General features: G+C 40.5%; 1 protein-coding gene across 1 annotated transcript in view; it reads left to right on the plus strand.

Annotated features, from left to right (window-relative positions):
• LAMA3 (laminin subunit alpha 3) overlaps positions 1–15961 on the plus strand; it is a 264171-nt gene that overhangs the window by 81722 nt on the left and 166488 nt on the right. Inside the window, exons 7-8 of the mRNA XM_055129258.1 lie at positions 576–691; positions 2981–3099. Coding sequence (XP_054985233.1) covers positions 576–691; positions 2981–3099 — 235 coding nt within the window. The remainder of the gene's footprint in view (positions 1–575; positions 692–2980; positions 3100–15961) is intronic.

Raw genomic sequence — 15961 nt, forward strand, 5'->3', positions numbered from 1 at the left:
GTGCCATGGTTGCAACAATTTCATTTGACTTTGGGAGTTTGGGGGCCTATATACAATCCTTTGAAACAGTGTTCAGATTTAAACCCCTTTGCCTTTCTGAGTAATCTCAGCTTTGGGCCCTGGATAGTGACGTTATCTCTTGGTTTTACTGATTCTCTGCCTGATCCTACGTTGAGGGCAAGAAAACTGAGCTCACAGGACTAACTAATCCAGATTTATGGTGTTGACATGTCAGCACTTGCTTGCTCATGTGTTTGTATTTTTTGTAATACAAGCTGGTAGGGAAGACAGAGAACTTTGGAGTGTCTATTATCGTTACTTGACCTTTGGTGTTTTAATATCTGCAGATCTTAATGTTTTATCTGTAAAATAGAATGGGATGTTGGAGAGGGAGAGACCTTGGGATAACATATGCAAAATGCCTTGTGCTTGCAATGACTCAATAAGCAACAGTGTGGGAGGGACCATTCATATCAATGGTACGGGGGTTCTGTGTTCATGGCTCAGCTTTTCATAAGGGAGCTGATCTGAATGGAAACTCTGCAGTAAAGCCATGTTGCCTCACGCCCTGGCAGGTTTCGGTGTGAATGTCAGCACCACACATGCGGGGAGACCTGTGATCACTGTTGTGCAGGGTACAATCAGAGGCCCTGGCAGCCCGCCGTTCAGGAGGTCACCCACGAGTGTGAAGGTGAGTCAGTGGGAGGGGCTCTGGGCATGGGGCCCCATCTCCACTCACCCCCTCTCTTCCTGAGGACTGCCGCTGTGTTTGCTGTGCTCAGAGAGGGGGTGGCTCACATCAGGCATCGGCTCGCAGGTTTGTCTGTCATTCACAGGAAACCCGCAGACAGGAGGTGCAGGTGGCCCCTCTAAGTTCACAGGAGACCAGAGCTGACAGGGGTCATTCATGCATTTTGAACTTGCACTGTGTGGAGGGATTGAGCTGGGTGCCAGCTCTCCTTTAGCACCTGAAGGCTTGATGCAACCCTATTCAGTTGGAAATCGTTTCTGTTCCTTCAGTGACACTGGGGCAGAATCACAACTACTCTGGGGCCTGAGGTCAACCTCTTGGCCAAGTATGTGTTTTGCAGTACTGGGTGATCCTGTGGGCTGACACTGTCAGTCATAAGCATGTCCTGTCAAGAGCTCCAGAGCGCTTTGAGAGATGTTCATGTTCTCAGCCCATAGCCAAGACTCAGGCTGCTCTGGGCCCAAGGCTGTCACTGGATGACCCTTATCACTTTAGAATGAATCCCAGGGCTTCCTTCTCTGTGACTCGCCATTCCTCACCCTTGATAAAGGGAAGCTCATCCTCAAGGGTCTCTTCCATTATTTTAAGACACACTGTTAGGATCATTGGATTCTGCGTCATCACAGGCACACCAAGTTTAGAATTAGGCCAGTTTTCCTCACTGATGGAATCTTTTAGTGGATGACATACTTTATTCCAATACATATGAACAATGTTAAAAATTCTTAAATTTTTAACTTACCAATTGTGTAAAATGGTGAATAGGAGATCAAGTGATGGAATGTGTGCCAGGCACTGATTTTGATACCTGGACCACCTGGCCCAGCCCCAAGTGCTATTTGCCAGAAAACCACTGGCCTCTGCTGCGTTGAACCCTTGTCCCCAGAACTGGCAGTATGGCCCCTAATAATTGAAAAAAATCTAATAGGCAATTTTAATAAGTATATAAAACTTTTCAAAATAGCATATGGAAAAATATAATTTTATTTACATTAAATCTTTTTTATTTTGGCAATGATGAAAATTCTAAATGGATTAATATTATATTTCCTAACAACATTTGAAGTGCTTATAGATAACCGGGAAATTGTTTAAGAAGTAAAATTAGCAATAATTTTACACCTAATGCCACTAGTAAGTAATATTTTATCAGATATCTTTATGTACATTTCATATATACTTTGAATGTTTGAAATTATAATATCTCTCTATATTTTTTTTATTTGGGGGCCACACCTAGTGGTGCTCAGAGCTCATTCTTGGCTTTGTGGTTAGGGATCTCTCCTGACAGAACTCATATGGGGTTCTGGGGATTGAATCTGGGTCAGCTGTATGTGAGGCAAACATCCTACCTGCTGTACTATCTTTCCAGCCCCATCTCTCTATATAATTTTATGTCATAATCCTTTTTACTACTAGTTCATATATCCTACTAGTTCATATATTCTCCTGTATTCTTAAGAACACTTTGAAAACCATTTCAATGGCACATAGGCCATTTTGATATCATTCTATCAGACTTTACTCAATTGCATGCAAAACATGAGCAGCCAGTAGTCAAGAAAATATTGTTTGCTGAACCATTTCCTATAATTAGACATGAAGATCACTTCTAATTAATTGATATTATACATAGTGCTGAGATAAAAAGTCTAGAGTTTTGATTGAGAGAGTAGGTTTCGGAATCCATCACAGAAGTCAGGATTCTCTCTCTGTTGCTTATGCAATGTGTGTAATTGAGTGCTTCCTTAGCCTGTCTACACCCAGCCTTCCCAGTGCGCAACAAGGAAAATAGGACTTACCTTAAAGAGTTGTTGTGCAGGTTAACTGAGATTTGGCATGTAAAATATTTTTTTTTACACCATATGAAAAAACTAGTTATTCTTGTTATTAGTCACAATAGTGTTAGAAATATTCTTTTAGTACATGAAATTTCATTGGCATTTTGATTTATTTTGTTGTAATTATGTTTCTTTAAAAAATAAACAGCAAATTAAATAAACTATCAAATGAAATGCCACTGGATATAAAATGAAGATTAAATTACGTATTGTCAATAGCTGATTTTTACATCAAAGACCCCCTAATATTTTCCTTTATGTCCCTGGTGTGCCTGAATAGACTTTATTGTAACTCGGTGAGAAATGTTACTATCTGGGGAATTTACTAAATGTCTCATTGTAATGACGAACTACTAATAGTGTTCTTTTCTTTTTGTTTGTTTTTTAGCGTGTAACTGCCATGGCCATGCCAGGGACTGTTACTATGACCCAAATGTTGAGAGGTTGCAGACAAGCTTGAATATCCAGGGCATTTATGCAGGTGGAGGGGTCTGCATTGACTGTCAGGTGAGGCAACTATTTAATTCAAAATGGGAGTGTTATTGGGAAAAATGAGCAGTCAGGAAGGTTTAGTCCAAAATGATGTCAAGAAAGTTTGATGCAATTGTCTTCTGAAACTTTTTTTCACTTTTGTACACAAAAGCGTAGAGTAATAATATTAATAGCAGATGAAAAGATCTGATATTACAAAGAGCACTAATAGAGATAGAGACATTTCATTCTGATAAAAGGGGGGGGGTGGTAAATATACCTGGGAGGTAGAGCAAAGTGATAATAGAAAAAAAGAGTAAATCCAAAGATGATGATTTAAAAAGGTTAATAAAAGGAACAAACTCAAAACGTCACTGATCAGAAAAAAGAAATTACCATTTTATACAAAAACAGGTTTATTACTGAGTAGCCATTGGCATTAAAATCAATCCATAGAATAATAAAAATAGAACTATCATTAAATTACTATTAGATAACTCTAATACATATTTTATGATAAAGCTCTTAGCAAACTAGGAATAGAAGTGAGTTTCTGCAGTCTGATAACGTGTGTTATGAAAAGTCTTCAATAACACTGCATTAGGGGTGAGATGTTGAATTGTTTCCTTAGTAAGATTAGAAATAAAACAGGGGATCTGGCTTTTTACCTCTTCTGTTAAAGTAGTTCCCTAGAGGCTCTAACAATTACAATAAAGCAGGAAAACTAAATAAAAGGTAAGCAAAATTATATTTAAAGACTGGAAAAAAAGAAATGGGGATATGGTTCAAAATTGAGGAGCCCATGCGGGATTCTTTTGAGTCATCTTCAATACTTCAAACATGGTCTTTTCAACTGGACACCTTCCCTGAGCACCAGGCTGGGAGTAGCTACACTAGGTCAGAAAACAAAAACAGAAACAAAAGGTTTGGAACGAAAGAACAACTCCATCTATTTACATATGGCATGACTTGTGTAGAAAACCTTAAGAAGTATACAAAACTGCTAGAACTAGTATGTTTTAATTAAATTGCATCATGCAATTTAATTAAAACATACTAGTTCTAGTTCTTGCAATAGCAATTAGGCAAGAAAAAGATATTAAGGGCATTCAGGTAGGAAAGGAAGAAATCAAGCTCTCACTATTCGCAGATGATATGATACTATACCTAGAGAACCCTAAAATCTCTACCAAGAAACTCCTAGAAACAATAGACTCGTATAGTAAAGTTTCAGGCTATAGAATCAATACCCAAAAATCCATGGCTTTCCTATATGCAAATAATGAGAGAGAAGAAAGTGACCTGAGAAAAGCAATCTCGTTCACAATTGCGCCTCAAAAAATCAAGTACCTCGGAATTAGCTTAACAAAGGAGGTAAAGGACTTCTACAATGAAAACTATAAAACACTACTTCAGGAAATAAAAGAGGACACGAGGAAATGGAAAGACATCCCCTGCTCATGGATTGGAAGAATTAATATTGTCAAAATGGCAATTCTCCCCAAAGCATTGTACAAATTCAATGCGATCCCTATAGGGATACGCTTGACATTCTTCAAAGAAATGGAGCAAGCGCTCCTGAAATTCATATGGAACAATAAGCCCCCACGAATAGCTAAAGCAATCCTTGGGAAAAAGAAAATGGGAGGAATCAACCTCCCCAACTTCCAACTCTACTACAAAGCGGTACTCATTAAAACAGCATGGTACTGGAACAAAGGCAGAGCTGCAGACCAATGGAACAGGGTTCAATACTCTGACACACACCCCCCAAATATATGATCATCTAATCTTTGATAAGGGAGCAAGAAATGTGAAGTGGAGCAAGGAAAGCATGTTTAACAAATTGTGCTGGCAAAACTGGATGGCTACATGCAAAAAAATGGGCTTAGACCTCCATCTGTCACCATGTACAAAAATCAGATCAAAATGGATTAAAGACCTCAACATCAGACCAGAATCCCTAAGGTACATTGAAGATAAGGTTGGCAAAACCCTCCACGACTTTGAAGCCAAAGGTATCTTCAAAGCTGACACGCCACTGGCCAAGCAAGTGAAAACAAAGATAAATAAATGGGACTATCTCAAACTAAGAAGCTTCTGCAACTCAAAAGAAACAGTGACCAAAATACAAAGACAATCCACAGAATGGGAAAGGATATTTATGCAGTACCCATCCGATAAAGGGTTGATAACAAGGATATACAATGCACTGGTTGAACTCCACAAGAAGAAAACTGCCAACCCGATCAAAAAATGGGCTGATGAAATGAACAGAAACTTTCCCAAAGAAGAAATCCGAATGGCTGAGAGGCACATGAGAAAATGTTCCACATCACTAATCATCAGGGAGATGCAGATCAAAACAACAATGAGATATCATCTCACACCACAGAGACTGGCCCACATCCCAAAAAACAAAAGCAACCGGTGTTGGCGTGGATGTGGGGATAAAGGGACTCTCCTTCACTGCTGGTGGGAATGCCAACTGGTTCAACCCTTTTGGAAAACAATATGGACGATTCTCAAAAAGTTAGAAATTGAGCTCCCATTTGACCCAGCAATACCACTCCTGGGAATATTTCCCAGAGAGGCAAAAAGGTATAGTAGAGATGACATCTGCATTTCCATGTTCATTGCCGCTCTGTTTACAATAGCCACAATATGGAAAAAAACAGAGTGCCCGAAAACAGATGATTGGCTAAAGAAACTCTGGTATATTTACACAATGGAATACTACGTAGCTGTCAGAAAACATGAAGTCATGAAATTTGCATATAAGTGGATCAACATGGAAAGTATCATGCTGAGTGAAATGAGTCAGAAAGAAAGAGACAGATATAGAAAGATTGCACTCATATGTGGAATATAGAGTAGCTGAGAGGTACAAGCTTACAAGGTTGCGATTCCTGGCAGACATTTCTCTGGACTTAGTTACTAAAATACTAAAATACAGAAATCCAAAACTATGCTGCTGCTAGTGTGGCCTCCTGACCTCATATCTCTTCATTCTCAGCAATGGAAAACAAATTACCAAATGCTTTCTTTTCAGCAGATAGACTTTAGGGGGGAGAAACTCCAAATCAATAATAGTGATTTTTTTTGTTTAAATATTGAATGTAATCAAAGTAAAGTGAAAGTAAAGTGAAATTTACCAGTTACACATGTGGGGTGGGGGGCTGGGGAGGTGGGGGGAAGAGGGGAGGTATATCGTGATTCTTGGTGGTGGAATATATGCGCTGGTGAAGGGATGGGTGTTTGAGCATTGTATAACTGAGACTTAAACCTGAAAGCTTTGTAACTTTCCACATGGTGAATCAATAAAAGAATTAAAAAAAAACATACTAATTCTAGCAGTTGTTTTGTATATTTCTTAAGGTTTTCTATGTAAGTAATCATGCCATATGACCCTGAAAGAGCCTCCAATTGTTGGGAAAGATGAGGAAGAAGAGGCTGCTAAAATCTCAGGGCTGGGATGAATGGAGATGTTGCTGGCGCCCGCTCGAATAAATTGATGAACAACAGATGACAGTAATACAGTGATGCAAAGATAATATAAAAATTAATTTTATATATTAATATCAGCATCAAACAATAGGAAAACAAAACTCAGTTTAAAAAATAGTATTGGGGCTGGACAGTGGGTAGGGCATTGCCTTGCATGCGGCCAACCCAGGTTCGATTCCCAGCATCCCATATGGTCTCCTAAGCACTGCCAGGGGTGATTCCTGAGTGCAGAGCCAGGTGTGACCCAAAAAGAAAAAAAAATCATTAAATAAACAAATAAATTGTGTTGTATCATGGAACATAAAATGCTTAGAAATTAATTTAACAAAAGACATGCAAGTCATCCTCACTAAAGATAAAAATCATTGCCAAGATGCTTTGCCAAGACAAAAATAGCTAAATAAATGGAAGATATAACTTATTTATGAATTAGAATATTCAATAGTATTAAGATTTAAGTTATTTTCAAATTGATCTCAAGATTTAACATAGGTAGGGTAAAAGTTGACAAGTGAATTCTAAAATTTGTAAGACTGTGTAAACCTTACATGTATATGGCCTTCCAGAGGAAGCAAAATAAAGCTGAAGATGGTCTTACTGTAAGAATATAAAATTACTGTATTTAAAATACTGTGATATCAGCATAAGGAAAGGAAACCAGAACTAAGTAACAGACTAGAGAGTATAAAAACAGATCCACACTTCCACACTTTTTGGGGGCATTTATTTGATTTTTGTTAAAAGTAACAAAGAATCTAGGAGACAAGGGGAGAAATTTCTTTAACAGTTTTTTTAATAACTAAATATTTCTATGGGAAAATAATTCTTGACTCTACCTCAATCATACCCAAAAACCAAACTGAAGGGATCTGACCGATTGTGAAACTCCAAAGCATCAGAGAAAAGAATAAATGAGAATATGTTTGCAATTTGGAAGATGAGTGAGATTTACTTAGGTCATAGAAAACAGTAAGCATGAAAAATGGACAAATTAGACTTCACCAAAATTAAAAGCATCTGTTCACAAAAGATTCTACTAAGAAAATGAATAGACGAGTCAGAGATGGAGAAAAATTATTCTCAAAACATAAATCTGACAAATGGTTGACTTCAAGGATGTAAAAAGAATGCCCACATTCAATAATGAAAGAACAAATAACCCAATAAAAAGTTGCAAAATAGGGGCCGGAGCGATAGCACAGCGGGTAGGGCGTTTGCCTTGCACGCGGCCGACCCGGGTTCGATCCCCGGCATCCCATATGGTCCCCCAAGCACCGCCAGGAGTAATTCCTGAGTGCAAAGCCAGGAGTAACCCCTGAGCATCGCTGGGTGTGACCCAAAAAGCAAAAAAAAAAAAAAAAAAAAAAAAAAGTTGCAAAATATTTGAACTGTATTAAAAGTACAGTTTACTTCAGTAAACTACTACTTTACAGAAGTAGATAGTTGGATGGCAAATGTGCATACAAAAAAAGGACTTACCATTGTTAGAGAATTAACCTGAAAATCACAGTATTTAACCCCAATTTTGGTGACTATGTGGAGTAATGCATGCATCTATCTTTGACTCATAAATTTCATTCTTAAGACTTGGCCCTGAGAAATGAAAGTATATGGTTTTAACTAATTAATTGTATGTAGGTAGGTGCTATGATTAAGCATACAATGCTCCAATTCCAGTCACATCAGCAGTGTTAGTTTCCTTTCACCAACATCTCCAGGTTCCCTCTAACCTCCCCAGTTCACCTTCTTAACAGGAAGAATTTTAAGCTTAATTGTTGTAGTTTAGGTTCCATGTTTACAGTACTTTTGGCTCTGTGGTTTCAATGGATGCATAGATCACACTTTGGCACCACCCATTTATCCTCTTCATTTCTCTCCTTCCCTAACCTTTCATTTCTGCAATACAGAGACAATAGTTTTCCCACCTTTGAAACCTTCCATTCTCTTATATTATTCTGTACACCACAGATAAATGAAAACATTGGGTATTTGTTCTCCTACTGACTTACTTCACTTAACATGATTTCCTTCAATTCCATCCGAGTTGCAGTAAATTGCACACTTTCATCATTTCTTGCAGCTGTATAGTAGTCCAATGTGTATATCTACTATACCATCATTATTTACTCATCTATTTGTAAAAGAAAAAGAAAAGAAAAAGAACGGGGGCGCAGGAGGAGCGCCTCACCGCATCGAGCCAGGCACAGGGCGAATGAAGGAACAGAGCCAGGCTGGTTGGTCTCAATCGCAGTTTATTCCAATCTCATCTCCATTCTCCTCTGATTCTCCTCCTGCTTCTTCCTCCTCCATCCTACTTCATTCTCCTTCTCTGCATCTCGATCTCGATCTAGCTTCTCCACATCTGGCTCTGGGACTGGCCCTGGAATTCGACAACACTCGCCCCCAGCCCCCTCTCACAGCCACCTTAAATCCCCCGCATCCGGCTCCAGATGCGGAGGGCTGGGGCTTATGCATAGGTGTGGTTACAATCAATCGGGGGATAAAGTTCTATCCCTTAGGGGATGCTTTCACTAGGACAGAATCTCTTTCAGCAGGACATCCGCCCAAGAGTGGAATCCCCTGGGTGTGTCTCCCCTCTCTTTGTCCAACTAACATAGAAGTATTCATATTATAAATCATTTTGTATGGACATAGCAAGAGATGCATTAAGCTTATAGAATTTCTCTCCTGGGTCACCTCGATCTCAGACTACAATGCTCAGGCCAGATTAGTCTTTCCTAGCCCTAGCAGGGCCCTAGTCTTGTTGTTGCTTTTGGATCATGACATGACATGCCCATGACCAAGCTCTCAACATATAGTTAAGCATTAGGCGCTTTGGCCAGGCCCTTCTCGATGCCAGGGTAGCACACAACTCACCGCTTGCCCTGGGTCCATCTCGTCCCTCGTCGGGACCCTGCTTTTGGGGGTGCTAGGAAGTAAGGGCAGCTGAGGCTTAAGTCCAGAAAGCAGATGCCCAGGAGTGAATAATATTTGAAGCCAATTAAATCCCATGTTAACCAAAGCATATTTACAACTGTCTTTCTTTGTACATACAAAAAGGATATTGTTTTAAAGTAAACTATTCAAAAGACATAAGAGAAGAGAAAGACATTAACTTACAATACAAGTACACTGTCCTAGCAAGGTCTGACCTTACAAATTAACAGAGTTTGATTAGAGGAAGAGCAGATAAAGTGGTAGAAGTGGTTACAGATAAACAAAGGAATGGGAGTGACTTGGGAGCACTTTGATGGGCGTGACAGATATACCTAAGCTCCTAGTAGCAAGGGGAGCAGGACAAACCAATGATATCCAACATCTATTATTGAACATGTAGGTTGATTCCACATCCTAGCTATTTCGCTAAGTGCTACATTGAACAGAGGTGCGCAAATGTCCTTTGGGGGTAGATACAAAGAAGTGTAATCACTGGGTTATATGGAAGTTCTATTCTTACTTTTTTGAGAAATCTCTGTACTGTTTACATGGGGGTTAAACCAGACAACATTCCTACCAGCAGTGGATGAAAGTTCCTTTTGAAACAACATCTCTGCCAACACAGCTTATTTTCTAGATATTTTGCTATGTGCCATTTTCGGTGGTGTGAGATGATATCTCATTATTGTTTGGATTTAGATTTCCCTGATAATAAGTGATGATGATCACTTTTTCATATGCCTTCTGGTCATTTGCCAGTCTTCTTTGGAAAAGCGCCAATTCATTTCCTCTACCAATTTTTTGATTTTAGATTTTAGATTTTTATGTTATTGCTCTTTGTAAGTGCTTTGTATAACTTGGATATTAACCTATTAACCCTTTATTTAACATGTAACATGCAAATATTTTCTCCTACTCAGTAGTGTGCCTTTTAGTTTTAGCCATGTTTCTTTTGCCATGTAGAAAATTTATAATTTAATATAATGTAATTAAATTGGACTGTACTGATAGTACAGCAGGTAGGACATTTGCCTTGCATGCAGCTGACCTGGGTTTGATTCCTCCATCCCTCTTGGAGAGTCCAGCCTCCACCTGTTACATGAACCCAATCAAGATACATACAGAGATTGATGCAGGAAAATGTACACGGGTGGAAGGATGGGTGTTGAGACACTGTATGACTGAAACCTATCATGAACAGCTTTGTAACGAATGGTCTATCTCACAGTGATTCAATTGAAAAAAAAACCTGAAAAGAAAAAAAAAACACACAGAGGACATACGACTTTATTCCTTCCTGCCACAAATTCCACAAATGGTTGGAAAAGATATTAAAAAAGTAAAAATAGTTTCTTTTTTGAGAATCCACAATAACATGAAAAATAAGAGTGTCATCAATAGAAATCGAGGGAGGGAGTAAGAGGAGACAGATGGCAGGCAATGAGGGTGAGCAGGGGTCAAGGGACTTGGGTACTTTGATGATGTATCTGAGTGGTGTAGCTAAATAACCAACCACAGAGACAACAACACTGAAAACATGAGACTCAAACTTCAACAAACAAACTTAAAATAGTCTGTGAAGATGGTAGGCTTGGGATGGGGGGCTGGTGGGAGCCTGGGAATGCTCACGGAGGGAAGTTGGTGGTGGGATGTTGTATGTTTAAAACTCAACTATAAAATTGTGATGCTTTAGTAAAACCAAATACTTCAAAAAAATCTAGAAAGTAGAAGCACAGCAAGGCAGGAAAGTACCGTTTGTGGTGGTTGGAATGACCAGAGATAGTCTAAGAGGCAACTGGTTTTCTAACTTTGGTACTGCAAAAACAAGAGAAAGAAGTTCTCTCTGTCGTTATCTCCTCAATATCAGGGCATTAATCCAAGTCTGAGGGCCCCACCCTCATGATCTGATTTCCTCCCTGAGCTCACATGGTGATACATGACATAGGCGTCAACACATGAGGTGTGGTGGAAACAAACATTAAAGCCAGAGCATGGGCCACCTGGATGTCTCCAGGCAGTTCTCTGCAGTGTTTGCTGTGAGGGGATGAAGAAATAGCTGCCATTGGCTCTGGGCTGGTGACTGGACTTGGAAACCGTACAGGGAGGCTGGGCCTGGTGCTTTCAGGTGGTCAGTCAGCCAGCACGAAAGGAACCAAATTGTTAGTCTCTGGGGCAAGTGTTTATCAGCGATAGTCTCATGTGGTATTGCTTTTATTTTTATTTATTGGTTTACTGTGTTAAGTGGGCTGGAGCAATAGCACAGAGGGTAGGGCGTTTGCCTTGTATGCAGCTGACCTGGGATCGATTTCTCTGTCCCTCTCAGAGAGCCCGGCAAGCTACCAAGAGTATCCCACCCGCAAGCTACCCGTGGCGCATTCAAAATGCCAAAAACAGTAACAACAAGTCTCACAATGGAGACGTTACTGGTGCCCGCTCGAGCAAATTGATAAACAACGAGAGGACAGTGCTACAAACAGTGCTTCAGTGCTACTGTGTTAAGTATAGATTTGTGATAGCTTAACAGGTAGCAACTTCCTTTAATTTCTCATGTAAGACCTCAAAGGACGGAAGAATGAATCAGAGAGTATTACAGCAGAAAGGACGATATAGCAAAGAGTCTGGAGAGGGAGCTGGAGGTGTTGGGATGGGAAATTAGGTAGGAGGCTTCCTGAAAGTGTGAGGCCATGGCAAATTGGAGGGGGGCAGGTTATCCCAGTCCCACCCAAACAGAGCCCCTGGCAGCTGCTTGCTCCCACAATTCAAAATCACTGCCTTGCTCCTGGCTGGACTCTATTGTCTCAGGACAGACTTCACTGAGATATTAATATGCTGAAAATTTATGTATGCAGGTTCTGTGACTATAATCTCTGGACTTTCTGGGTTCTGGAGGGGCTACTTCCCCCCACCTCTCTGTACTTCTGGAAGCCCTGGTAGTCACATTCACACCCTAAGGCCACCACCCAGTTTTTAAAAAAAAAAAGGCTACTCCAGCTATACCTTTCTGATAAAAATACTGAATGCCCTGAACAAACACAGTGGTCTCTTAATACCCATATTGCAAACCATAATTCACAAAAGGGGGAGAGAGAGAGAGAGAGAGAGAGAGAGAGAGAGAGAGAGAGAGAGAGAGAGAGAGAGAGAGAGAGAGAGAGAGGAGAGGAGAGAGGAAAGAGGAGAGAGAGAAAGTAAAAAAGAGAAGAAAAGTGGCAGGCTGGGGGTGAGGTGGGCGGTGATGGGAGGGAAACTGGGAAACTGATGGTGGGAAATGTACAATGGGATGGGTGTTGGAACATTGTATGACTGAAGCCCAATTATGAATAGCTTTGTAAAGGTGATCCAATAAAAAAAGGGGGAAAAAAGAGTGGGGGCACAAGGTAGATGATTGGTGGCTTCTTAATAGCTTTTAAAAAATTTTTAGAAGAATTTTGTGACTTACTATTACAAATGTTTGATTTATATACCTATTTTATATAGCTATGTATACCCAGTGTCACCTGTAAAAAAAAAGTCAGTGGAAAAAGATTAAGGAACTGTGGCCTAGCTGGTAATCTCTACGTGTTGGGCCACGCCCAGGTACCTCCCTGGTTTCATCAGAAAATGAGCCCATCCAGAGAAGGCATGGCGAGACCAAGGAAAAGGAGCCTTCTCTCAGTTAATTAAGGGAGCAGCTTTCAGGAGCAAAGGAACTTACTGATGAGGCTTAGTCGTGGATGGCTGCAATGTGAGTCATTTTTTGGCACCAGTTCTCCCAACCCCACGCCCTGGTCCCAGTTTTTCTAGAGGCTTTAGTTGTAGTCTGCTGTGTGTACAATCACCTATAGCCTCAGCAACATGTCACACTTTCTAGACTGTATCTTTGGAGCAGAATTTGGAAAGGTTCATTTTCAAAGCCTCTGACTATCCCGGGCGTGGGTTGGTGGGTCATTCCCAGCAGTCCTATTCTCTTTTTTAAGTTGACTCACAATGAGATACAGAGACAAAGTTGTTCAGGATTGGGTTTCAGTCTTACAATGTTGCAGTCAGTCCTATTCTTCTGATTGCCTTTCTCAACACCATGCATTTGAGATCCTCGGAGTCTGGAAGCCAGCATTGTGATTGTGGGTATGGCAAAGAAATTGATGGAGAGAGAGAAGTGGAGAGCTGGACTTTAGCCGATGGCTGAAAGTAGCTTGGAAAGTTCTGCTGGGAGGAATTGGGACCTGAGGATTTTCAAACAGAGTCTGGGTTTCAAGTGAGCAGCCCAAAGCACGCCTCTCTGGGTGGTGCCCAGAGAAGAGTACCAGAGAGGCTGCCTATTCTTTCCTGCCTAGAGTCAATCAGCATACACACACCATTTTCTGGTTGTGGTAACTGAGGTGTTGTCATGTTAAATGCTCTGCAAACGCAATTCCAAGCACCATTTCCTGCACTGAGCTTGATTCCCTCAGCACCTCTAGTGTGAAAATGCCAGAATCACCACCACCTTTGGGTCTCCTTTGGGCCTTGGTCCAAACATGGCCATACCTCTTGCCAATAAAGTGCATAGCCTTGATGGGTGTTGCGTGTCCTAGAGAATCACTGCACGTTTGAAGGCTGATGCTTCATCAACCAAAGTTTGTGCAAGAGGAGAAAGCTGGGGCGCATGCTTCAGAGAACTTGTCCCCAGTCTCTATTCCAAAGAAGGCAAATCACGGAACCAAGGTTAACCTGTTTTCTTATGGGTACAATAAGTAATGTGGTAATGAGAAAGGATTGAGAGGTTGTTTGGTAGTCAGCAGAAGAAAAGGTAAACTCCTGCTGTTTTTTATTTATCCCAAATGTTTTTGCAAATAAATATGAAGTCAGAGAAGTGGCCAGTGTGGATTTAGACCTCAGAGCTTAAAATGAATTCAGATTTTAGCCCACAGACCAGAAGTGGGCAGTAAATAAAAGTCTGCCATTAATAAAAATAATCTTAAAATGGGGTACAGGACACAGAAAGGTCTTTGTTATCCCCTTTGTGTTTCTCTGCAGACCCTTTTTTGGGTCATACTGTGTGTGGTTTTTTTTAGCTTCCTATTTCTTTCCTTTCATTAATGAAAGAACACTGGCATCTTAATTGTTTCCAAATCGGAGAGCAAGGGGCAGAATTGAGTTGGGGCCCTGGTGTATGGTTCTTGGAAACTGTTGATGCATGTTGGGTAATTGAATTTTGTGGCAATTACAAGGATTAGCCATGAAATATAAAAAGCCCTCTAGTACTGTGCCTTAAATGAGCTCTGTGTATGAGATTCACGCCTGCATTTTCCATTCATGTAACAGAAATGTTTGGAAAATGGTTTCATGACTAAAGTGCAGATGAAATTAGAATTTCAACCGAAGAGGATCTGTATATGTAATTTCTTCCAAAAACTGGAGCAGATAGAAATGCATACATGGCCTTTATTTCTTGAGTTAAACCTAACTGTGATTTATTACCCATTCATCAGTTCTTCTAAATGGGGCTTTGAAGATTCATCCTCTTGAGGTCTTTGTTTGTTCACTGTATGTCAGGTGCTTCATTAGGCAGGTTCTATAGCAAAAGGGAGAAGTTTGTCTAGTTTTTGGAACTTACCCTCTTTTCCTCTTCCTCCAGGAAAAATCTCTAGGGCCACATTTAAGTCATTATCTTGGGGTAGATAGTGAAGATGCAAGATCAAGATCAACCTTTGTTTTGCTGCTGGTTGTGGGGGTCACACCAACAGTGAAAGTTAGGGGTGGGATGTCAGGGCCATATCTGATGGTGCTCAGGGCTTATTGGATGCAACAATCAAATCCAAGACCTTTCACATGTAAAGCATGTAGTCTGCTACTTGATCCACACTGCTGTCCTCAATGTTTAATATCTAACCCCCAATCTCCACCCCAAGCAGGGCTCAGGGTCCAAGGGGACCTCTCTTGTATTACTCCGTCCACTGTGCCAGTTGGTTTAATGCCGGGGCCTGGAATGAATGTGGTGTTTCTCTGCCCTGGTATGCTGAGGGCTACGGGAGTCACATCTGACAGTACTTGGAAGCCATATGGTTCCAGATGTCAGACGTGGGTCCTTGCTCATGCAAGACAGGTGCCCGTGACTCTGATCTATAGCTCTAGCTTCTGAATGCTTAATATTTTCAGTTACTGAAATTGTGTGTGACAGAATTATTTTCCTGATGAATATCAGAATATAAGAAAAACTTTGGCACATTTACACTATTGAATACTAGACAGCTGTTAGGAAAGGTAAAGTAATGAAATTTGCTTATAAGTGGATGGACATGGAGAGTATCATGCTAAGTGAAATGAGTCAGAAAGAGAGGGACAGACATAGAATGACTGAACTCATTTGTGGAATATAAAATAACATAATATGAGACTAACACCCAAGGACAGTAGAGACAAGGGCCAGTAAGATTGCTTCATGCTTGGAAGCCTGCCTAATGACCCAGGGGAGATGGCAGGTGAGGTAGAGAAGGGA

Source organism: Sorex araneus, chromosome 2 (genome assembly GCF_027595985.1).
Source record: "Sorex araneus isolate mSorAra2 chromosome 2, mSorAra2.pri, whole genome shotgun sequence".
Classification (NCBI taxonomy): domain Eukaryota; kingdom Metazoa; phylum Chordata; class Mammalia; order Eulipotyphla; family Soricidae; genus Sorex; species Sorex araneus.